Source organism: Myodes glareolus, chromosome 25 (assembly GCF_982192425.1).
Source record: "Myodes glareolus chromosome 25, mMyoGla1.1, whole genome shotgun sequence".
Lineage (NCBI taxonomy): Eukaryota > Metazoa > Chordata > Mammalia > Rodentia > Cricetidae > Myodes > Myodes glareolus.
In genome coordinates, this window is record NC_142050.1 from 37,361,587 (window position 1) to 37,387,163 (window position 25,577).

At 47.8% G+C, this 25,577-nt stretch overlaps 1 protein-coding gene across 3 annotated transcripts in view; it reads right to left on the reverse strand.

The window, feature by feature from the left end:
• The window catches only part of Slc37a3 (solute carrier family 37 member 3), a 39,981-nt gene extending 16,709 nt beyond the window's left edge, over positions 1 to 23,272 (reverse strand). For 2 of the 3 annotated variants that reach the window (XM_087901815.1, XM_087901817.1), the window contains exons 1-9: positions 23,175 to 23,272; positions 19,295 to 19,349; positions 17,828 to 17,912; positions 13,993 to 14,145; positions 12,317 to 12,425; positions 8,575 to 8,667; positions 7,016 to 7,099; positions 4,092 to 4,237; positions 1,105 to 1,201 (exon numbers count right to left, since the gene is read on the reverse strand). In XM_087901815.1, the coding sequence (XP_087757941.1) occupies positions 1,105 to 1,201; positions 4,092 to 4,237; positions 7,016 to 7,099; positions 8,575 to 8,667; positions 12,317 to 12,425; positions 13,993 to 14,081 (618 nt within the window). In that variant the 5' untranslated portion in view covers positions 14,082 to 14,145; positions 17,828 to 17,912; positions 19,295 to 19,349; positions 23,175 to 23,272. The remainder of the gene's footprint in view (positions 1 to 1,104; positions 1,202 to 4,091; positions 4,238 to 7,015; positions 7,100 to 8,574; positions 8,668 to 12,316; positions 12,426 to 13,992; positions 14,146 to 17,827; positions 17,913 to 19,294; positions 19,350 to 23,174) is intronic. The other variant, XM_087901816.1, reaches the window with a different exon arrangement.
• Between the last annotated feature and the right edge of the window lie 2,305 nt (positions 23,273 to 25,577).

A 25,577-nucleotide genomic window follows, 5' to 3' on the forward strand; every position in this document is an offset into this window, starting at 1 on the left:
CTTCAGCTCAGAGCTTCTGGTCCGGAGTCGCACCTGCACGGCATCCTCCAACAGGTACGCTGGAGTTTAACTACCTCTCTATCGGCTAACTTTTAACATCGGCCTTTGGCTGCTACAAACTGTGCTGAGGTAACTCCAGATAACACTGACTGTACACGTGTAAGCACATTCGCTGGTGCCGCTACTTCCCGGAGGTGGAACAGCTTGGTCAGAGCAGCTGTAACCTGACAGACATTGCCAACAACTGCCATGCCCATTGCTTCACAACCTCAAGACCACAACAGGTCACTGGCCTGCATTTTACCAAGCTAATAACAAACACACAGTATAGTCTTTCTGTTGTTCCCTTATTCATTTACTTATTTTTTCTATAAAAACAACTTACTGGTTTAAAAAAAAAACCAAAATGTACTTCTATGACTTTCAGACAATCTGCATATTTCTTATTCCTCGTTCGCACACAGACACTCTGCAACCAGCACACCCAGCCTCTTGTTCTGCGGCTCTAGGGACCATTTTCCAGGGGTTTCACTTCTAGCATCACTCGGGCTTCTAGGCCTATCTGGGATGGATGCCTAGGGCTTCTCGACCATTTGATTCCTCAGGAACTCAAAGCAGTTAAAACAATCCCAAACAACTGGCAACATCTCATGATGATGCTCCCAAAGGAGTACCTGACTCAGAGGTCAGAAAGAACGTGATCTGTCTTTACTCCTCTTTCTATAAGTACAACCTTACTTTGATTTGAGCCAGCTATGAATCCACTACCCTACTCCACTTAGACTCTGCCAAATGTTCAGCAGACTGAGCATGCCCACCCCAAAGACTACCTCCCATCTGGATGGACTTTGTTGACTGTGTACCCTGGAGATAGAAGGTTCCCTCAGAGGCTCCTCCACACCCACGATGGACCACTGAGCGTTAGTGTTCATCACACAACCCGAGGCCCCTGCAAACCAAGTTAGCTTCCTTCTATCAATAACATCACACACTGTGGCCCCTTCTTGTCCGGCAGAGAAGGGAAGAGGATGAGGAGTCCAAGGTCACCCTGGGTTAAATAGCAAGAGCAAGTGGACACACACAAACGGTGAAAGAAATACCTACCTCATAACCATACTGCAGAACAGATGAAGCCAGGCACGCTCCCAAAATATTGCCCACTGAAGCACAGGCACTCCAGAGACCAAAGACAACGCCTCGGCTAAGGAGAACAAGGAAAGACCAAAGGCAATGTGTCAGAGGGATTCTGTGTGCGTGTCAAATGAAAATGGCTCAAACAGTAAAGATGTACATCACAAAGAATTAGCGTTCTATTTAAATCTCTGAAAAATATGGCAGAATGATAAAACCAGATTCCTCTGAGAGTTCATGGTGCTAGATTTTCATTTAGATGCGAAATGCTGAACTCAGAATCAGAGCACTTGCAGAGCAATAGTGAAATCTTGAATTCCTTGCACAAAAAGCACTAAAGAAAAGAAGCCAGGGATGGTGGCTTACGCCTCTAATCCCTCTGCATTTGGAAGGCTAGGGTAGGACAGCAGCAGGTTCAAGGCACCCATGTCATATGGCAAGACACTGTCTCAAGAAAAAACAAAAATAGATGAAAAGCTCCAATACTATAAAAATACTAAAACCCATCAAGGGGTCGTGGAAGGGGCAAGCAAGCAAGCCAGGACCTAGGCGTAGAGAAGAGCCCGGCCCACGACTCCCAGATCAGTGGACTTCGTGGATTACTGCCCACGACTCCCAGATCAGTGGACTTCGTGGATTACTGCTAAGGTTTCCAAGGAGTCAGAGTCTAAAGCAACACTGGCCTGACTCCTCTCGCACCTGAGAGGCCAGAGCAAGAGGATTACAAGTTCAAAACCAGCCTGGGTTCTATAGTAAGACTCCACCCCAAAGGCTCCTCCCATCTGCATGGGTGTGAACCCTGGAGATGGAGGTCCCTTCAGAGGCCCCTCCACACCCACGATGGACCATGGGCAGCTGGGCTGCCGAGGCAGACACACACCTACTTTTCGCTCAGTGGTCATACTTTTATCACCTTTCCTCTTCTTGCGTGACATTCTTGAAAGACTTCCACACTGGGCTACAACCTGAGCGGTTAGAGTTCATTACACAGTTCAAGGCCCCTGCAAACCAAGTTAGCTTCCTTCTAACTTGGTAACATCAGTAACATCACACACTGTGGCCCGGGGAAGCGTGAAGCTTCCTTGCCAGGCATGGTGGTGCACGCCTGTAATCACAGCGCTCAGGAGGCAGAGAGGTAGATCTCTGCGGGTTCGAGGTCAGGGCTACATGGAGACCAGAGATTTTAAGCCGAGTGTGGGAACACACACACGGGAGGCAGAGCAGATGGATCTCTGAGTCTGAAGCCAGCTTGGTCTGTACTAGTCAGGGCAGCTAGTGAAACTCTAGTTAGAAAAAGTAAAGAGAAAGGGGGCTGGGGAATAACACTCTGTGGTAGAGCGCTTGCCTAGTATTCACGAGTCCTGTGCAATCTCTAACTCTACCAAAATTCTTTCCATTCATATATATTTTTTCCTTTTTTTTTTTTTTTTGGTTTTTTTTGAGACAGGGTCTCTCTATAGCTTTGGAGCCTGTCCTGGAACTTGCTCTGTAGATCAGGTTGGCCTCAAACTCACTGAGATCCACCTGCCTCTGCCCCGAGTGCTGGGATTAAAGGCATGCGCCACCACTGCCCGGCTTCATCTATTCTTGAAAACAAAGAAAAAAACCCAAAATATAAAAAGTAAACACCTTTCCAATGCAACCTTGCTAACCTAAGGCCAGAGTGAAACGGAAGGCACTGAAATACAGTCAGAGCACTTTTGAGCGTTCACAACATCACAGACTGTTAACGACCAAGGGAGCTCCCGTTAGGAAACTGGGGAAGATGGCAGCCGAGAAGCACCAGCCAGAGGGTACACTGGACCCCACAGTGGAAGGTACTACATACTCGGTTTCCTACATGTAAGAGCAAACATACGAAGAAAACAGATAGGAGGTGAGCATGCCCTGACAACACAGACACGCTGATCCAGGGAAAATGACTAAACTCCAAGTCACTGATGCTTCTGAAACAGGAACATCATCAACAATGGTAAACCACACAGCAAGTCGGCTTCACTGGACTTGTTTCCCATCCTATGCACTCAGCATGCCTTCTTCAGGTATGGCAGGGAGGATTCATCAGCAGGCACCTCCCTTCCTTCTGCAGTCCGCACCACACATACCAAGACCAACAAACATACTCTAACATGAAAGGAGGGGTAAGGGATGTTGTAAGCCCCAAATCATGGCAACGTCTGAAGAGGAGCGCTTCCCCTTTCGGTGGCCTTAGGCCCGTCACACAGATACCTTTCCTATGCTAGCAGCATCTTCTACACGCTACACAAGTGCTCTATAGCTGGGCTATGTCCCGGACTTTCATGGCTACTTCTGGGCTGTTTCCTTATTATTAATGCAATGATAAGGAAACCACAGTCTCAAAACATGGCAAAGGGAGCTAAACTCCAAGAAACACGCACAATGGATGGCATTCGGGTGGAAGCGTGACAGTTTATGGGGAGAGAGGCTAAGAAGAACGAGCTGGGAAATGCAGTCGCAGGAACGTGCCTCCCTGGTGTCTGCGGACCAGCACTCTCATGAACCTTCTCCTCCCTGGTGTCTGCGGACCAGCACTCTCATGGACCTTCTCCTCCCTGGTGTCTGCGGACCAGCACTCTCATGGACCTTCTCCTCCCTGGTGTCTGCAGACCAGCACCCTCATGGACCTTCTCCTCCCTGGTGTCTGCGGACCAGCACTCTCATGAACCTTCTCCTCCCTGGTGTCTGCGGACCAGCACTCTCATGGACCTTCTCCTCCCTGGTGTCTGCAAGAACAGCACTCTCATGGCCCTTCTCCTCCCTGGTGTCTGCAGACCAGCACTCTCATGGACCTTCTCCTCCCTGGTGTCTGCAGACCAGCACTCTCATGGACCTTCTCTCTCCAAAACAGAGAGGACGGGGCGTGCTCTACAGCCCCGAGTTAACAGAGTCTGACCAGACTCAGGGACCCAACACTAATACAGAGGAAGGAAGCAGCATACCCGGCTTTCCCGAACCAGTTGCCCATCACAGCCACCACACAGGGCCAGCCAGTGGACTGCAGCAGGCCGTTCACAATCCACAGGCCACAGTAGAGCCACTTGTTGTAGAAGCGCAGCCATTCCGTAAGAGTGCCGAAGACAAACTCCTTCGAGAAAAGGAAAGACAAAGGGACATGCAGCATCACATGGACACTTTCAATACACCCAACCGCTTTCCAGGATACACAAAAACTACAGCCATGGGACGGGGTAAGTATGCTTGCTATGAAAGCATGAAGACCCAAGTTCAAATCCTAGCACCCTTGTCAAAGCTTGAGGGTGGTCTTATGTACCCTGGCAATCCCAGTGCTGTGTGGGATGCAAACAGAAGGGTTGCTGGGGCTCACTAGAAGCCAGCCGAGCTCCCACCCAGTTCAGTGAGAGAGCCTGCCTCGAGAGAGTAAGGTAGAGAGAGAGAGAGCAAAACCCACAATGTTCCCCACTGGCTTCTGTATGCGCGCACCTGCACGAGCACACACACGTGAACACACACACACGTGGACATACACACATGTGAACACACACGCGCAAACACACACGCGCAAACACACACACGTGAACACACACGCGGACACACACGTGCGAACACACGTGAACACACACGCGTGCAAACACATACATGTGAACATACACACACGTGAAAACACATGCACAAGCACACACATGAACATATACACACAGGTGAACAAACATACACACACCACTCTCTACAACTTGCATCTTCCACTCTAGAAGTAGAGGTCTCATTTTCCATCTATTCCCGCATCCCCTCTGGGAACAGCAATCTCCAGAGGGCCGAAGCGCTAAACGAACCCAGGTGTGCACGCTGGGTCAGGACAGAACCAGGTGCTGAGCTGCGGGACCGTCCCAGGTAAGCCGGCTGTGGCTGCGGGACCATCCCAGGTAAGCCGGCTGTGGCTGCGAGACTGTTCCAGGTAATCCAGCTGTTGCTGCGGGACCGTCCCAGGTAATCCAGCTGTTGCTGCGGGACCGTCCCAGGTAATCCAGCTGTTGCTGCGGGACCGTCCCAGGTAATCCAGCTGTTGCTGCGGGACCGTTCCAGGTAAGCCGGCTGTGGCTGCGGGACCGTCCCAGGTAAGCCGGCTGTGGCTGCGGGACCGTCCCAGGTAAGCCGGCTGTGGCTGCGGGACCGTCCCAGGTAAGCCGGCTGTGGCTGCGGGACCGTCCCAGGTAAGCCGGCTGTGGCTGCGGGACCGTCCCAGGTAAGCCGGCTGTGGCTGCGGGACCGTCCCAGGTAAGCCGGCTGTGGCTGCGGGACCGTCCCAGGTAAGCCGGCTGTGGCTGCGGGACCGTCCCAGGTAAGCCGGCTGTGGCTGCGGGACCGTCCCAGGTAAGCCGGCTGTGGCTGCGGGACCGTCCCAGGTAAGCCGGCTGTGGCTAGGCATTACTAAATTCATTCACGTAAGCGAGCCCTGCCTATCATCTGCTGGATTATTCAACAGTTTCCATCATGTGCAGGCATTCTGCTCAAAGGGACATTTTATTTGCAGTTCAAGTCTATTCTGAGAGGACTTGGCGTGGGTGAGCAGAATACTGTAGATCTCAGTTGTAAGCTTAGAATAAGCAAAACCACAAGGACGGGAAAATGGTCAATGGTTGCCAGCAGCTGTGGGAAGAGGAGAGGTGGTCATCCGACCACGCCTGTTTGTGGAAACAAGACTACAAACCTACAGGGTTTATATATACATCTGAACGTTCTTAAATATTAAAAAGTCAGTATATAAGTGCAGCTCATTGGCTTATAAAAAAGTGTTTTGATATCTAAAACTTTAAGAAAAAAGGTTTTTTTTCAGTATGCAAATGGCAGGCATTGAAAGACTAAAATAAATCAGAATCTGACTAAAGTCTAGGAGTTGATTCAAATCAATAAGAACCCATACTGACTGGCAGCCAGCAAGATGACTCTGATTCGGATGCTGCCCTGCACAGCACCTCACTGTCAGGTGCCATTGTGTGTACACACACGCACACACACACACACAAACAATCCTCGCTGAACCGTGCGAGAAGGGGATCTGCACATCCCCTTGGCAAATGAAGAAGGAGAAACACTGGAGAATCCGAGTCAGAAAACAAGAGAAAGAGGAGGCAAGCTGAGCTGTCCCAGGCTAGGGCCTGGGGGCTTACTCTGGAAAGCAGGACTGAAGCCTAAGCACAGAGCAAGAGCCCAGAAAAGGCCATGAGTGATTCCTGCAAGAGCAGGACCTCAGAGAGAGGTGCAGAGACAGGGGTGTCACCTGGCCATGACTGAGGGCCGCCTGAGGCAAGAAGATCAAGAATAAAAGCATTGGGTAGCAAACAGTGGCCAGGTTTAGGGAATCAGAACGGGGTAAGTTTGTCAACAGTCAGGGCAGGCAAGCAAGCGTGACTGGCAGGCAACCAGGGACCAGGCTCCAGAGAGCCCCAATACCGTGCTGTTTATTCAGACTATGGGAATGAAGGAAGGACGGCAGGGTTCTTGCTGTAAAAAGATCCGTCGACATGAAACACAGATGATGACAGACACACAGGATGACAGACAGCACGAAGACCAGCCTCATTCCTCCACGCTAGATGCAGAAGAAAGGGTTAGCTATGATTCTCGACCATCTGATCAAAATAGCAGTAGCTGTGTGTTTTTAAATTTTATTCATTATTTGTGCTTATGTTTATGATATGCAAGTACACATATGTACTTGGGGTACACACATGCCAGAGTGTCCTCGTGGGGGTCAGAGGGCAACTTTTCGGCGTGTCTCTCCACCCACTGTGGGATCAGAGGATTGAACTCAGGTCATCAGATTTGTACAGCAAGCTCTTCTTACCTGTAAGCCATCTGGACAGCCCAGTAATAACCACTATCACCATAAAAATCTTCAACTTACCACAAACGCAGAGGAGCACATGCCAAAAGACAGCACCCATCGCAAATTCAGCCGGTCCCCAATGACGCCACTGATGAAGAGGCCCTAAAGAGAAAGCACTCCATTTGATGACTACATAGCAACATCTGAACTGGAAGTGCATATTACAAACGAGGCAAACCATAGAGAGGTAACTGGAAAAGTCCAACCTCACTCACACCTCTACCCTGTCTATGGATGGCAAAACCTCAGCAAACATTACACTGCAAACGTTCTGCAGGAAAAGACAGAACAAGCCCCCAGGTATGTTCCATTTTCTGGATGAACTCGATTAAACAGTGGTCCTGAGGCTTCCTGCAGGATTCTCCAAACCATTTGCACTTGGGGTTAAAGTGTGTCCCCACGCTGGGTGGTAGTGGCACCCGCCTTTAATCCCAGCACTCGGGAGGCAGAGGCAGGCGAATCTCTGTGAGTTCAATGCCAGCCTGATCTACAGAACGGGTTCCAGGACAGGCTCCAAAGCTACAGAGAAACCCTGTCTCGAAAAACAAAAACAAACAAACAAGAACAGAAGTGTTCCCACACGTGCAGTCTGGCTGGGATCTTGTGAGGCACAGGACAGGAGCTGTGCTGCACACTGCTGCACGTTCCTTTGATTTCAGGGCCTCACAAAGCAAGGAGGACGGGAAGGCTAGGAGGGCAATGGCCAACGGCAGGCACAAGTGGCTACTTTCCTCTCCTCCCAGTGCCCAGCAGGAACTAAATACCTTAAGGGCAACACACCTTAGGTTTCCGCCACAAAAGTCTAAAATGAGTCACAGTCTTGACTTCAAACATAAATGGACACAGGACCAACTAATTCTGATAAACCAGCTGCCTGAATAACAGAGAATCCTTAGAGGACAAAACGTGACAGTGAGTGTTCGTCCCTGCACGCTGGACGCACAGCACACAGGCATTGGACTCTGCTCTACAAAGGCCACAGGAGGCCTTGTGCGATTTGTGAGGAAGAGGGCTATAAAAAACTCTCAGCTCTCTTTCAGATGAGGGGACCAACTGGTTCCATACTGCTCCAGAGAGCACCATGCCTGGAGGCCACAGAAGGAAAGGCAAATCAACAGAAAGAATCAATTTGGGGCTAGAAAGATGGCTCGGTGGTTAGGAGCACTGGTTGCTCTTCCAGGGTTTCACTCCCAGAACTCACATGGTGGATCAAAGCTGTCTGTAAGCCTGGTTTTGGGGAATCTGATGCCCTGTTTCGCCTCTACAGACATCAAGCACATATGTGGTGTACAGACATACATGCAGGCAAATGTTCATACACATGAATAAAGACACATTAAAAAAAATAAATTTTCGGCCATTCAGTGGTGACACACACGTTTAATCTCAGCACTCAGGAAACAGAGGCAGGTGGAACTTGAGTTCAAAGCCACTCTGTAGAGAGTGACTTTCAGGACAGTCAGGGCTACACAGTCAGGGCTGTCTTAAAAAAACGAAACAAAACAAAAATTTAAGTAGTTATTTAAAAAACAAAAACAAACAGACAAAAAAAAACCCTCCATAATTTTAAAACTTACCACAGCATAGGAGAACAAGAAAACAGTATCTAGTGTTCCAAGGAAAAGAGTAGCTTCCTCTGTGCTGGGAAACAAATGGTTGCTGCTCCAGGTCTGCAGAAACACAGGACCAGGACAAGTCACTCCTTAGTGCTTCACACTTCCCAGCCACCTGCGCCCATCTCCCTCCCACACAGCCCACCTAAGCCTGGAGGTGACAAGCAGGGAGTGACCTCTGGCAAAGAAACAGTCATGGAAAGGGGCACACAACATCAGAGCCCCCGTGTGAAAAGCTACACACTTGCAAAAGGCCAGCTCTGACAGGGACCCACTGCTACTTCTAGCGCATTGAGGATGTTCCTTAGTAACCCTTTCTCTTCAGTCAAAACTCTGAGACGCTGGTGACTAAGTCATTTCAGTAATAAGACTAGGCTGTGTGTCCAAACACAAGCATTTAGAAGAAATAAATTCTGGCTGAATTAAATATGCAGTAATTAGAACCTGCACGCACTTCCATCTAGGAAAGTCATGTTTTATATACTTTAAAAAAGACTCCCTGGGGCTGGAGAAACGGTTCAGAGGTCAAGAGCAGGTTCTATTCCCAGCACCCACATGGTGGCACACAACCACCCATAAATCCAGTTCCCGAGAACCTGACGCCCTCTTCTGGCCTCAGCTGGAAACAGGCACACACGTGCACACATGCAAGCATAACACTCATACACATAAATTTTTTTTAATTAATTAATAAAAAAAATAGAACAAAAACAGCTTCCCAGATCAGCCGCTGCCTGGAGCTGGAACTGCAGGAAGACCGGACTCCAAATGAAGGCCGGAGCATTTTGGGCAGGACACAGCTCTGCTGCTTGAGGGCTAGAGCAGTGGTTAGACTGCGTACTTCAGAATATTAAAGAGAAACTTCTTTTGTCAGTGGCATTATTTTTTAAGATTTAGTTTTGGAGTCAGCAAGGCAGATGACAGGTATAATCCAGACCACCTGGGTTCAACCCCCAAGGCCCAATGGTGAAAGGAGAAAGTGAACTCCAGACACTATGGCGTGCAGATGCATCGGAGCCCCTGAAAATGAGATTCCCAGTGACTGAGCTGCCTGGCAGGGGTGACGAGACCCCAGCTCAGGTCCTCTGTGGGGACAAGTGCTCCTAACTGCGTTCATCTTATCTTTCCAAACCAAACGTACCGAACCCTTTTTTTTTTTTTTTTTTGGTTTTTGAGATGGGGTTTCTCTGTAGCTTTGGAGCCTGTCCTGGAACTAGGTCTTGTAGACCAGGATGGCCTGGAACTCACAGAGATCTGCCTGCCTCTGCCTCCTGAGTGCTGGGATTAAAGGCGTGCGCCACCACCGCCTGGTGAACATTTTTATTAAACTTTTAATTTTATGGGCATTGGTGTTTTGCCACAATGGTCCTTTGGAAGTGGAGTTACGGACCATTGTGAGCTGACATACGGGTGCTGGGAATTAAACCCAGGTCCTCTGGAAGAGCTGTCAGTGCTCTCAACCACCCAAAATACTATAATTTAACAGAAGGTAAAATCCTGGGGCTGGTGGTATAACTCAGGAAAAAAGCTTGATTTAAATTAGTTTCCCAGTTTCTGCCCTGGGTCACAGTGTGGGCATCAACAGGCTGGGCCTGTAAAGAAACTCAGAACTCTACATGGCACACCAGAGCCTGACTTCTGTGGAGCCCTGAAGCCGGTCAATCAATCCAGACTGCAAAATCAGCAGTTCTGCAGAGAAACAATAGCACCGCCTACTGTGACATCAGCCTAAAGGGCTGGGGTGAAACCCAGTAGCGGGGCACTTGCCTAGTGCAGATGAGATCCTGGATTCGATCCCAGCACCAGGACGGATGGATTAAGCAGCAAGCAGGCAAAAGAGTCGACACTGTCCCATAAGAGCTAACAATGTGAGTGCTCACCACCATAAAGAGTCCACCAGGCCCAAGGCGGCTCTTAGTGAAGCCAGATCACAAGGCTGACCCCTAAACATCAGATCACCCTAACCAGACGAGGGAGGACTCCCACCGTTTCCCAGAAAGTACCCACTCTCTGCACCCAGCAATCCTGAACCCTGCTTTCCCAAGACTCTGGAATTTCAGTGTGCTACACAGAGGACGCCTGTGTGACCAGCCCCAATAAAAACCCTGGTAGACAGCAATTCACGGCTCTTGTTAAAAACTAGAAAAAGAGAGACACTGTGTGGTTTCCTGCGGGCTTCACGCTGGGCACTTTTCCGTTTGCTAATTCACTTCCTGTCCTTTCCCTGCAGTAAAGCCCACATGCTGCGTGCTCTAAGTCCCCACTAACCAATCACACCTGGGGTGGTCTAGGGACCTGCCAACCCAGAATCCCAAAATACAAATCCCAGATTTCTGGATATGAAGCTGAGCCCCACACTGAGAGCTCAAGTGTCACCAAACTACAGCTGGAGGAGCCAAAGATGTTTTGCCCAAACAAAAGAAATGAGGCAAGGGCTTCAAAATCTAGGACCCATATGGTGGAAGGAAAAGAGCAAACACCTGAAAGAACACTCAAAACATACAAATAAATAAAATTCATTCTTTTTCTAAAAAAAGAAAAAGGTAGGGGCTGGAGAGATGGCTCAGCGGTTAAGAGCACTGGCTGCTCTTCCAGAGATCCTGAGTTCAATTCCCAGCAACCACAGGGTGGCTCACAACCATCTGTAATGAGATCTGGCGCCCTCCTCTGGCGTGCGGGCAAATATGAAGACAGAATGTTGTATACATAATAAATAAATAAATCTTTAAAAAAAAAAAAGGGCTGGAGAGATGGCTCAGAGGTTAAGAGCACTGCCTGCTCTTCCAAAGGTCCTGAGTTCAATTCCCAGCAACCACATGGTGGCTCACAACCATTTGTAATGAGGTCTGGTGCCCTCTTCTGACCTTCAGGCATACATGCAGACAGAATATTGTATACATAATAAATAAATAAATATTAAAAATAAATAAATAAATAAATAAAAATAGAATAAAAAAAAAAAAGAAAAAGGTATTTATCTCACCCCAAAGGGGAAAGCAAAATTTAGGCAGAAAATGGGTAGGGGGGGCTGGAGAGATGGTTCACTAGTTAAGGGTACTTGCCTGGCGGTGGTGGCGCACACCTTTAATCCTAGCACTCCGGAGGCAGAGACAGGCGGATCTCTGTGAGTTTGAGGCCAGCCTGGTCTACAGAGTAAGTTCCAGAGCAGCCAGACTACACAGAGAAACCCTGTCTCCAAAAAGAAGAAGCCAGGCAGTGGTGCGCACACCTTTAATCCTAGCACTTGGGAGGCAGAGGCAGGCAGTGTATTCGTGGCCAGCCTGGTCTTCAGAGTGAGTCCTAAGCCAGCCAGGGCTACTACATAAAGACCTTGTCTCAAAAAAATTTAAAAAAAAGGAAGAAGAGGAGAGAGAAAGGAGAGGAGAGGGAGGAAGAGAGGAGGGAAAGGGGCAAGACTAGAATAAAAACTAAAAAATGAAAAATAAATAAATAAATCAAAGGGAGAAATGCACACAGCACTTGCAGAACTCAATGACCAGAGCTGCGTGAATTCCCAGCAGGGAGAAATGCAGTGTTGGGTTAGGTACCTGGGCTGAATCTGAAGGTTCTGAACTTACAACAGTCTGGAGCTCAGACACAGTAAGTTCTTTCCAAGTCCTGATCAGATGATGTGAAAAGAACTTAGGAATCGCTTAAGGGTGGACATGGGGGGCCCTTCTTAGCCCCATCCCAGCGCTCCGCGTACCTCTGCAGGCAGGTGAATGGATGTGTTAAAAGCACTTGGGGTCCACTGCTTGGAAATACTGACTTTGACGTTGCTGAACGTTTTTCTTGACGCGTGGAGCAGCGAATAGCTGCAAAACACAGAGAGCAAACAGAACTGGGTGAGAAGCAAAGAAAACAGCGCTCAGCAAAAACCAAAGGAAGGCAGGCAAGAGCACTGGTTGTTCTTCCAGAGGACCTGGTTTCGATTTCCAGCACCCACATGGCAGCTCACAACTGTATGTAACTCCAGTTCCAGGGGATTCAACGCCTCACGCAGACATCCATGCAGGCAAGACACCAACGTCACAAAATAACATGTATAGTGTTTTCAATAAAGACTAATAGGGCTGGTGGGATGACTCAGTGGCTAAAGGGACCTGGCTCCAAGCCTGACAGCCTAAATTCAATCCCTAGGGCACACGTGGTAAAAGGTGAGGACCGTCTCCAAGACCTTGTCCTCTGACCTCCACTCTCACGCCATGGCAGAGGGCACCCGCGATAATTAAATGTTACTAAAAACGTCACTTAGGACTATAGAACCATAAACACAGACAACTCCTCCAGTCATGCAGACTAGCTCGGGGCTGCTAAACCTCAAGTTTCACAGGAGTTACCCAAATTCCTGACAACATCCCTCTCATCTTTGCTGCTCTCAGAGACTCCGTACATCTTTCAACAGAGAGCCCCTGATGTCAGACTGGGGTTTCTCAACATCTGCAACATTGTATATCAACAAGTTCTCTGTCAAGGTTGAACATTTGCAGCACACCTGGTCTCTGACACTAAATGAAAATAGTAAACCTCCATCAGGACAATCAAAATGTCACAAAACTGTCAAATAACCCCTAGAGAGCAAAATGACCTTGAGAACCACTATCCTAAAGTTATCAACAAAGTACAACGGGGATATCAGAATGCACATCTATAATACAAGGACAGAGGTAGCAGGACACACACACACACACACACACACACACAATCAGGCTAGCCTTGAAACCACAAATATATACACCTGGTCTCGATAAAAATAAAAGTGGAAATGAAGCTCAGGAACTCAGCTTAGAATTACATGCAAGGACTGAGTTCTATATATAACGTTACAAAAAAAAATAATTAAGAGCCACAAAACAAAATGTGCTGCTCGAGGGTCAAGTACAGGATAAGCACAAATAAAATGCTATGATTTCATTTCCATCACCACAGAAATTAATTAAAATAAAACGTTAAAATTGAATTATATGAGCTGGAAGCTGGCTCAGTAGATAAAAACACTTGATGCTAGCCAGGTGGTGGTGGCGCACACCTTCAATTCCAGCCCTCGGGAGGTAGAGGCAGGTGGATCTCTGTGAGTTCAAGGTCAGCCTGATCTACGTAGCAAGTTCCAGTACAACCAGAGCTATACAATGAGACCCTATCTCAAAAACTTTGACTTATGAGAATGCCATTAAACACTCAGGGGAGAAAAGCACAGCTGAGGGCGAGAGGCGTAGCTCGGTAACACAGCATGCACTCAGCAAGCTCGCAGCCATGAGTTCCGTGCCACGCACCAAAACTGAAACAAAACAAATCAAGTACAGACGGAAGCCCGCGTCAGCCAGCATACTGGACTCTGGTGCAGCACCACTCATCAGAAGACGAGAGTCGGGAAGCCACTACCTGAAGAAAGTGAGCAGGAACACGGCGACATGGTGATGGCTGAAGCTGGCGAGCAGGGACCCCTGCTGCAGAAATCGTGGCCAGGCCATGCTCCTCCGCCTCCCTCTTCACCCCGGCCTCAGTCTTCAGAGTTATCAATTACACCACTTCTTTCTGGAAAGACAAAGGTACATTATTGACATTTTGTCCAAGCAAAAAGCAGACCTATTGGCAGAAGTCTCTAAAGCCAGCACTTGGGAAGCTGAGGCAGAAGAATCAAGTTAGCTCAGGTCATTCTCAGCTACCAAGTGAGTTTGAGGTCAGCCTGGGCTACAGGAGCCCTGTCGCAAACACACACACACACACACACACACACACACACGACAGAAAGACAGACAGACAGAAACAGACAGAATGATAACCCAATCTATCTGAAACAAATTTTGTGAAATCTGAATTAGTAGGTTTATGACCAGTCAATGAATAATCACAATTTCATCTCATAAAAAGAATTATTATTATTATTATTATTATTATTATTATTATTATTATTATTATTATTATTTAAGGTCACCCTTGGTATACAGTAAGTTCTAGACGACCTGCCTGGGAGTACCTAAGAGAAAAAAGAAGCAAAGAAAACAGTCCTTCTACCTGAACACATTCCACCTCAAAACACTGTTAAGAACGTAAGATATAAAAACGTAAAATGTAGTAATAAGTAAGCTAGAGCCAACACGATGGCTCAGTCAGAGCACATGCCGCCAAGCCTGAGGATCTGAGTTGGAACTTCAAGACCCACACAGAGAGTACAGCACCAACTCCCTCCTTCAAGTTACCCTCTTACACCGACACATGTGCACCATTCCCCCCACACAGTGTGAGTGAGTGAGTGAATCACTACATTAAAGCTCAACAAGCTGAGATTACTATTGCTTTAGCAGTAATAGTTGTATAATCCAGAGCCACATGAATACTTCTCTATATGTATGTGTGTATGTATATATGTATGTATTTACTGAGATATCTGAGACCATGTGGATTTTAACCACTTTATCCTAAGCCATGGAGAGGAAACCGAGAAGTCTTAATAAGCATATGGGGAAAACAGTTTTAAACAGTCACCTGCTGTTGGCAGACTGCCACTTGAAATGAACACTATTATAGCATTTGGTCCTATGTAATTACAATAATTAAAAAGAACACTGTGCACATACATCCTCCGTAGCCAAGACGGCTTCCACTCAGATGGGAGCTGGGGCCCTTGAACACGGGGGTCTCCGCCAAGTCTGGATGTCAGCACATTTTGCTTTCACCATGGCAACACTGTGAACACACACTGGCTGTGGCTACTGTCTTTCAAATCTAGCCAGTTCTGCTACAATTAATAAAGCTCAATTTATATCTTTATTGTGTTTAAGTATTTCCTTCCTTTTCCTTCTTTCTATGTGAGGATGCCACAAAGTTAAGACATTCTTTTTTGTTTTTTTAATGTATACTGGGGTTTTGCCTGCATGTGTGTCTGTGTAAGGATGCCATACACCCTAGACCTGGAGTAAAATGTTGCCAGCAGTAGTGCCCCACTCCTTTAATCCCAGCATTAGGGAGGCAGAGGCAGGTGGATCTCTGAGTTCAAGGCTAGCCTGGTCTACAGTAACAAGTTCCAAGGCAGCCAGGGATACACAGAGAAATCCTGTCTCAAACAAATAAAAAAACAACAGAAAAATAAATAAATAAAACAAAAAGGTCTCTCACCTCACACACACACACATATTAAAAATAAGGTTTTGGGGCTGGGTTTCAGTGGTGTTAAGAGCATGGACTGTTCTTCCAGAAGCTCCAGTTTCAATTCCCATCACCCACATGGCAGCTCATAGCTGTCTGTAACTCCAGTTCCAGGGGACCTGACACCCTCACCCAGACATACATGAAGGCATAACACCAATGCACATAAAATATAAATAAATAAAAACCTAAAAACATAATAAGGTCTTGGGCAGGGGCTAGTAGCTCAAGCTGGTGGGCCACACCTTTTATCCCAGCACTCAGAAGCGAGGCAGGCAGATCAAGTCCAACCTGGTTTACACAGAGAGCTCCAAGGCAGCCAGGGCTACACAACTAATAGAAAAGAAAAGATCAGGAATGGAAACTACAGCAGAGTAGAAGAGGGCTTGCCTGACATACAAAGGCCCTGGGCTCAATCCCCTGCAGTACATCAAAATAAAACACAGGCCTCTATCATCAATCAGATCCTAAACCCACTGCATTTTAAAGCAAGTTCACAATCACTAAGCAATGTGATTTTTATAATGAGGCTTTTCTCCTACCCTGGAAGGCCATTAAAAACAGTATTTTTCAAAAAAAAGAATACACACACACACACATATACAAATTACATAGTACTTTGGAGCAAGATGTCTCAGCAGACAGGACACTGACTGAACAAGCCTAGTGACCTGAATTCCATTCCTGGAACCCTCATAAAGGTGAAGGGAAGGTGAGCCAATCTCACAAAGATGTCCTCTGACCTCCACATGCACGCTGTGACACGCCGAAGCAGACACATACACATCATGCATACACACAATAAAGAGTTAATTTATAAAAATTATTAAAAGTAGTTTTATAAAAAAAATTTATAAAACAGCAAGATGGCTCAGCAGGTAAAGGCACCTTTGACCAAGATGACCACCTGACTCAATCCTCGAAACCCAGCCAAGGCAAAAGGGAAGTTGTTTTCTGGCCTCAATATATGTACTCTGTGTGTGTATGTGTGTATGCATGCACGCACACACACATGCATGCTCAGCAAAACAGAACACAAGTGCACTATGAATGCTGTTACTAGATGGTTTTACCCCGCCACACATCTGGAGACAATGTCGCCCTACATGATGCTGCTTTGGGATACCACATTCCCCTAACTTGTTACATTGTTACTCCTAAAATTCCACTGCATTTTTCTTTAAACATAGTCTCATTCTGTAGCCCAGGCTGGTCTGGAACTTGAAGCAATCCTCCTGCCTCAGCTGTTCTCCCCTGGTGCTGGGTTTATAAGTATGATCCACAATTTCACTTCTATAGAGATAGTTATAGTCTGTTCCAACCCAAATTCAGTAACCCTTTAAAGGTATCTTGTGCTGGGCATAGTGAGCCACTGAGCCAGCCTGGGCTATTACACAGCAGACACTATCTCAATAAGTAAATAAAACATAAGCATTTGTAAGTGAAAATGTTCTGTATTAGTAACATTTGATGAAAATCCACAGCATAATGAAAAAGGGAGGCTGGTAGAAGAGAAACAATACCACAGTAGTCACCCACCTCCAGCCCCCCAACCCCTGTCATTCCCCCCCCCCCCCGCATGGTCTTCCCCCACCGCCCAGCCCACCCTTCCATAAGGCTTTCTGAACACCTAGAGAGAGTTAACTAACCCTCCATCCTGATGGACACCTGGCTGTCTCTACAAGTGCTCAAGAAGCAAGCATTCCTCTCACAGGCCACCGGCTTCAAAACCCCAAGGGGTCCATGCCCACCCTGCCCCGGAGCGGCTTTCCCACCAGGTCCCTGTGAAACCTGTGCTGCCCACTCATTCCCACCACTCTGCCCTCCAGCACCGGCCCCCACACTGGACAGCTCCTGTTCAGGGGACCTTCCCCAGCACCCCCTTAAATCCCTGTGTAGTCTACGTCTTCTTCACTTATCCTTTCCCCGTGTCCCCAAGAAGTCTCACTCCAAAGGTGCAGCTCAGGTCTGTCATTAGCTCCGGCAGATGAGTTTGCGGATGAGTTCCATCCTTCAAGCCCCAGCACTCATTTCACCCAATCAGGTTCCTCCCCTTGCCGCACTTCCTCACCAGATTACAAGCTGCCATCTCCCCAGTGGGTCTTTTCTTCTCCCAGGCCTGGCCGCTTCCTTCCCTGTATCCTCACAGCGGGGCTCTGTCAGAGAAAAATCACACAAGCGGGCTAACTTCAGATTCAAACCACAAACCTCAAAGGGCAAGCAACACTGTCGGGCAATCCTCCCACACTTCCCTAACAACCCCGCTTTCTCAACCTCTGAGACAGCGAGAGCTTTCTCCCTTCCCTTTCGAAACTTCCAGGATCTTTCTCTGCTCTGTCACCCAGTCCTGTGGCTTTGGAGCAATGCTTCTCAGATTCCCGCCACTAACCCTAACACTCCAGGGTTCCAACTGACTACATGGTATCTCTCCACAGACCTAAAATAGGATCCATTTCCTCCAACTCTATTCCTCCTCTGGGAGTCCTCCCCTGGGAGTCCTCCCCTCAGAAATAACACCTGCATCCCTCCTGTGGATGAACGAAGTAAACAGGATTAATTCTTCATTTTCCCCTTTCTCTGACCTTCCACATCCAGTCCCTTACTAAATGCAGTCCTTTTTACCTCCAAAATATATCCCAATGAACCCCCTGCCACCACCCTAAGATGACCTGCCCTCATCTACCCCCTGCCCACTGTAACAGGATTTCATTCCCTATATATTCACAGCACCTCCAAATGATTCTTCACACACTAGTAAAACTACATCTTTTTTTTTTTTTTTTTGGTTTTTCGAGACAGGGTTTCTCTGTAGCTTTGGAGCCTGTCCTGTAGCTAGCTCTAATAGACCAGGCTGGCCTCGAACTCACAGAGATCCACCTGCCTCTGTCTCCTGAGTGTTGGGATTAAAGGCATGCGCCACCACCGCCTGGCTGTAAAACTACATCTTACAATATTAATCTGACCACCAGGCAGGGTAGGACATGTGTGAACAGCACTTAGGAGGCTGAGGCGGGGCTATGGTTAATTCTGAGGTCAGCCTGAGCTACGAAGAAAGACTCTATCCCCAAAACACTAGGCTAGCTACAGTATTGCTACCAATAATGTAGGCTAACATTAAGTTGCAAGGACAAACTATGTACGGCCCCAGGTTCATTATTAGCCCCATCAAAAATGGGGGGGGGGGGGAATCAACTGCTTACAACCTTTGGATGACTTTCCAAGAAACTAAGAAGGAGGAGGAGGAGGAGGAAGAAGAGGAGGAGGAGGAGGAGGAGGAAGAAGAAGAAGAAGAAGAAGAAGAAGAAGAAGAAGAAGAAGAAGAAGAAGAAGAAGAAGGTCTTTGCAGAGCCTTCCCAGTGTATTTGTCTTAGTTCCCGATAAGAAATGGGTGTGACTAAGGGACAGAGGGCTGGTAGGGGTCTGCCTGCTTAGACTGGGCGGGAATGGCTGAAGGTTGTTTTACTATACTTTCCAATTGGTAAGCTTGGTCATCACTGAGACAAATATCTGATGCAAATGACTTAAGAGAAGGACTTACGCTGGCTCGCAGTTTCAGAGGCGGCACTCAGCGCTTGGGTCAACCGACTCTGGGCCTAGGGCAAGACAGAACGTCAAGATGGAGGGACATGGCGAAGGGGAAATGCTCTCCTCACGGCAAGCAGCTAAGGAAGCATGGGAGCCACAAGCAGCAGGCAAAGTCAAGAGTCACCCTTCAAAGGCAGGCCCCCAGATCTCCTTCCACCAAGACTGACCTCCTAACAGCCTATTTGGTAGGAATTCAGCAGTAGCTTAGTCTATTGATAAAGTTAGCATCCTGATGATGCAATCACTCTCAACGGCACTGCCACCTGGGGATCAGGACCTCACCAAATGAGCTTTGTGGGAAGAGGCCTCGAATACAAACCACAGAGCAGAACATCAAATGATATAAAAGGGTGGAGACTCATAGTAAGGCCGCCCCCTCTTCTCACCCCCACCTCCCATCTCCAAACCCCTGTCTGATGAGTTCCTCTCCTGTTCTGGCAGACTCTGGATCTCAGCATTCACCCCCAAGCAGTGCCCTTCAGACAAACACACTTCCAAGCACATGGCACACAGTCCAGCCCCTTTTCTCCCTCACCATCAGAGGCGATCTATTTTCCCAGCACCTACACACCTGCTGCTCGAGTCCGAGCAGGTCCCATTACGTGAACAAATAAATCCCTATCTATGGTACCAGTCCCCACTGGGCGGCTGAGCAGCTTCCAGTCCTCTGCCAGGACTACTACAGACTACTACAATCTACTCTTTGTCCGCTTGCCCCCTCCCCCCTCCCTACACCTACCCCCATCTCCGACTCCTGAACTCACCAAGGCATCTCTTTTGGACCTTGGTGCTTTTCTCTTGGTTCTTTACAACATCTTGGTCTTCTCTTTGTGGGGGGGGTCATTACTCGGATGTCACCTCCCCAAGAACTACTCGGACCTCTCAACAAAAATACTTCCCCTTGGGGCCAGGTGTGGTCACCTTTAATGCCAGCACTCAGGATGCAGAGGTGTTTGAGGTCAGCCTGGTCCACAAAGCAAGTTCTAGGCCTGCCTACAACACCCCAGGGCTTCACAGTGAGACCCCGTGAGCAGGATACTGCAGCACACTGCCCAGCTAGGAGGGAGGTGGAGGTGAGACTGCTCTCGAGAACCCCGTGGTTCAAGGTCAGCATCACAACAAGACATCATTTCAAAACGTGAAATGCACTGGCCTTGGAGATAATATGAAATATGGTCAGTTCCACCTACTCAAAGCCGACAACGGACGCTGCCAATTCAAGGCCAGTGTGGACTACGAAGTGCAATAACAGATGACAGCCAGGGCAGCACTGAGAGCCTGTCCAGAAACAAAAATAAAATAAAGCGAGACGTGGCTCAGTAGCAGAGACTTGCCAAGCATACATATGCAAGGCCCTGGGTTCAAGTCCCTGTACCAATAAATAAATAAAAAGTTTCCATTCCCATTTCTGCTTCTTTAGTGACACATGTTTATTGTTCATCTGTAAACTCCATTTTTAAAAAAAAAATGGTGTCTTTCTCTGTACTACATCCACAGCTGTATTCCCAGGACCTCCCAGAGCACTTAGACCATCAAAATAAAACACAAACTTTGTCAATGATTTCTCTCTTTTCTTTTCTTTTCTTTCTTTCTTTATTTGTGAGATAGGGTTTCTCTGTGTAGTCCTGGCTGACCAGAACTCTCTCTAGACCAGGCTGGCCTTGAACTCACTGAGCTCCACCTGCCTCTGCCTCCCACATGCTGCAGTTAAAGGTTTATGTCACCATCGCCCAGGGTCAATGATTTCTTTAGCTGAATGCCTGCCTACAAGGCACCAGTATACTGATAGGGTCTTTGCATATATAATCAGAGCCAGCTCTCCAGGTGGCTTTCAGATGGAAAGACAAAGTATACACTCAAATCCAGCTCTAACCAGACTCCACAGCATATTGTGTAAGCGGGAAAGTTAAAGGAGAAAACACGCCAGGCTGCGTAATACATAATTAGAATTACCACATCTTAAACCCACTGGTATGTAGTTGAGGATAGGAAAAGTCTAACTTATAAACAAGTGTGGTTCCCTTACACCCTCAAATGGGCAGAACTGGCAATCATCCGACTCTCAAGGATCTGGTTTTTTCATGGGTACTCAAAGTACTGGTAGATAGAAAGTCATTAGACGGATCGCTGAGTTTGGCGATTTCACAGTACTTTTATGTGCTATCGTTTATGTGCCAATACTCCGCACTTCAACAGTATCTTTCTGATCTCTCATCATCAAACTAGAAGCTATTCACCAAGTCCATGCACATCCCTTCTCTGTTCAAAGCCTACCCAGGTGTATACTCCTATGATCCCAGCAGGAAGAGCCTAAATTTGAGACCAGCGGGGATTACAGAACTAAACCCTGTCTCAAAAACAGGCAGCGTGCACATTTATTTGGGAGCCTGCCTTAGAAGCAGGGTCTAGCTCAGTGGTAGAGTGTTTGATCAGCACACACTACACCTGATGGGCTGGTAAACAGTAGCAACCCTAGCATGCCAGAGAAGTTCAAGGTTATCTCCAGCTAGACAGGGAGGTGGAGGTGACCTGGACAACGTGACACCTGTCAACACACACACACACACACACACACACACACACACACACCAAATCTAGTAATTTCTTTTTCTTAAAACTGCCTCATTACCACAGATGTTTAAGGACCTAGCTATCTTTGGTAGGGTTGTAAAACCACACCCTTTTATACCAAGGTTCCTAGGACCACATTCTCCTTATTTGCTATTTTTGGAGACGTTCCAAAGACAACTACTTTCTCCTTCCTCCTCCAGACAAAGCACTAACCATGCCAATGGTCATTGTAATGGCATGGCATCCTCACTGACAAACAGGCACCCATCAGAACCTTAGACAGTAAACACTGAACCTGCTTGCTCCTGAAAGCCAGAGAACGACCACACATGAGTCTGACACGAAAGTTCAAATCCATTTAGTTCACTTCTTTGAGGCTCAATTTCCTCACTTAAGGATTAAATGAAACGATTTATTGCATTTTTTTAGGGCAGTCTGTCAGACAGAAAACATCTGGCAAATGGCGAAGAAATAATCCAACCATCAAAGAAGCAAAGGCGCTCTTTTCATCGGCGATTATTTCGTAAACACAGAAACGTGTGTGAAGATACCAAGCAATGGTTAGAGGCTAGCAATTAATTACAAGTCTGGTTTTGCTCGCCCGGGCAACTACGCTTCCTCTAAAACATTTCAGTAAGTAATCACGGCATCGCCTAACATATTTCAGGAAACATTAAAACTAAGTGGACACATTCCCGTTGTCCCTATCAAAATTAAGAACAGGCCACACTCTGCAAATAAGAAGAGTCAAAGAAAGATGAGTAAGTAACAGAGCCGAATTCCTGGTAGTTACTAGAAAACAAAAGCCTAGTTTCTCCACGAAGTCCGTTCTTCCTCTCTGACCTCGGTGCATCCTATTCAAAAGCCTCCCACCCTACCTGAAAAGAGGCCTCCTCTGGCTAAACCATGAGCCCTCTTCTTAGGTTTCATTTTTCTTCAGTTCAAATGTCCCATGATCCAAGGCCAAGGGACCGGTGGTTCGAGGGGTAGAAGTCCCCCCCCCGGCCGGGGGATCCGCGTGGGCTGAACTGGGGCCACCTTTCCTCTCGCCCTCTCGGGTGTGTTCCTCCCCCTGAGGTGCACACAAGCCTCAGGACCGAGCAGCGGCAGCACCGGGAGCTCCGGTGGGGTCCGGAGGGGTCCAGCGGCCAGCCGTGCCCGCGCCGCCACACCCACCAGCTGCCAGCGCCTCCGGCACCCGAAGCTCCCCGCGCACCCAGCCGGGCTAGGGCCCCAGCACCCGTACGCACGCAGACTCGCACCTGAGAACCGCCGAACTGCCAGCTCCCCTATACTCGGCTGCCAGCAGCCCCCGCCGCCGCCTCACCCAGCGAAGTGGCCAGAGCTTCCGGACCTCACGTGACCGAGCGTACAGGGGCATGCCGGGAGCTGTAGTCCGTCAGTGCCGCTTCACCTGCATGCAGCGGAGTCTGCAGGTCGGGTTTAACTGGGCTCTTGCGGGCGGGGACGGTAGCCAGAAATGTTAGCGGGAAAGAGGTAATGAGTGAGAGATACGATTTGAGAAGAATTGGAAGGCTAACCACTTTTTTCAAAAAGAGGCTTTATTCTGCTTTAGATTTTTGTTTCATTAAATGCAATTCACGGCTCTACACCCCATCGCCACTCCACCAAGATAAATCATGCATATTAAGATTCCCAGCAGCGCCAGGCGGTGGCACACCTTTAATCCCAGCCGAGGCAGGCGGCTCCCTGTGAGTTCGAGGCCAGCTCTGGTCTACAAGAGCTAGTTCCAGGACAGGCACCAAAGCTACAGAGAAACAAAAAAAAAAAAAAGATTCCCAGCAGCAGGATTGGAGAGGTGATTGATTAAATAAATAAGGCAGTTCATTATTTTTTTTTTAAATGGGGCTGGAGAGATGGCTCACTGACTGCTCCTCTAGGAGACAGGTCAGCACCCACATGGTGACTCTCAACCACTACAAGTCCAAAGGACTCGATATCCTCTTCTGGTTTCCACGGCACTGCACAGACAACAGGCGAGACTTACATAGATAAACACATACACAAAAATAGAAAGAGGCGGAGGAAGACGCCACTGCCACCACCAAATCGCCTTTTGCAGGGTGTCCAAGACCAGGTAATAAGAATGCTTCATTATACTTTCAACACTCAGAACAGGAATCCAAAAAAAAAGATTAAATAAAATCATGATAAGCACAAAACACACATCTAAGCATGTTCAAGAAACACCACCATATGGTCTGTTGTGCTAGGTGTTGGGTTCACACAGATCTGTGGAAGAAACAGGGTCACTTTAGGATGATTTCTAACCTTTGAGCAGCATGGAAATCAGCTTCTGGTGAACGGACTGGCTGTAGCTTTGCAAATACCATTTTTATTGTTAGACAATTTACACCTTAGAAAGTCGGTTTTCCCACACCCAAGCCTCTTATCTGAAGCTCCCCAAAGAGACAACTGCCAAAGCAATTCCCAGTCACAGGACACCTCGGTTTTCTGAGTCCTCCCAGGAACCAAGTTTTGTATAGGCTTTGACCCTCTTAGGAACCGCACAGACAAGATTTACATACTTCAAACAGAAGGCCGTGGACACAAAAGACAGATCCAGGCCCAGGTGCTAACCCTGGAATCAAACCAGCCGCAAAGCTCTGCAGGAGCGCCAGTCACAGTGGTCACGTGATAAATGTTGCTTTCCGGGGGCACTCCTGGACCTGGTTCATTTCACAGTTACTCTATGGCATTGGTGAAGCTGGCCAAGTTTCTCTTGACTTGCACACCACCTTTTAGCCAAGGCTTACCAAAGGCCTGATGGCTTCTGGTTAGGAAAGCTTGAAGTCACAGCAACAGACCCAAGATCCCCCAGCAGAAGAGAGGCTGAAGCAATGAGCTAAAGCCGAAAGCCTTAGGGCCAGCCAAACCCCAACCCAGAGACATCAAAATGTTTTTACAGCTCGGGGTGCGCAGGAAGGGACAATGAGGGGGTAGAGAGCAGTTGCTCTTCCAGAGGACCTGGGTTCAATCCCCAGCACCTTCATGGTGCTTCCTAACTGTCTCTATGGGTATTTGATGTCCTCTTCTGACCTCCTCCAGCACCAGGCATGCACATGGTACACAGACATGTATGTGAGCAAAACGCCTTACACAGTAAAATAAAATAATTTGTTTATAAGGGGAGGGAGACTTAGGAAAGGGAGGAACATATCTGTCCAGGTTGATAATGGAAGCACCTCAGTTATTAACAGGTGGGGGCTGAAAGCAACACTTAGCGAATGGATTTCCAAATTGTATGTATTTCAGTTTTTCCATTTGTGGATTTGAAAATGAAGTAAAAGGGAAGATGAGATACCGGAGAGATGGTCCAGTGGTTAAGAGCAGCTGCTGTTTGTCTAAAGCACCCAAGTTCAGTTCCCAGCACCCATATCAGGCAGCTCACAACCTGCCTTAACTCTAGTTCCAAGAGATCCTTTGCCTTTATTTGGTCTTCTCAGGGACCCAAATATGTGACACACACATACACACACATACACAGACAGGCTCCCTCATTCACATAAATAAAAATAAAAATCATTTAGTTGAAAATCTAAAAATGATGTAGAAAGGCATCCAGCAGGCTATTTTAACACTGCTTTCCACCTCCAGGTGCCCTCCCAGTATGCACGTGGACTGGGTCTGAGCCAACTGACTTT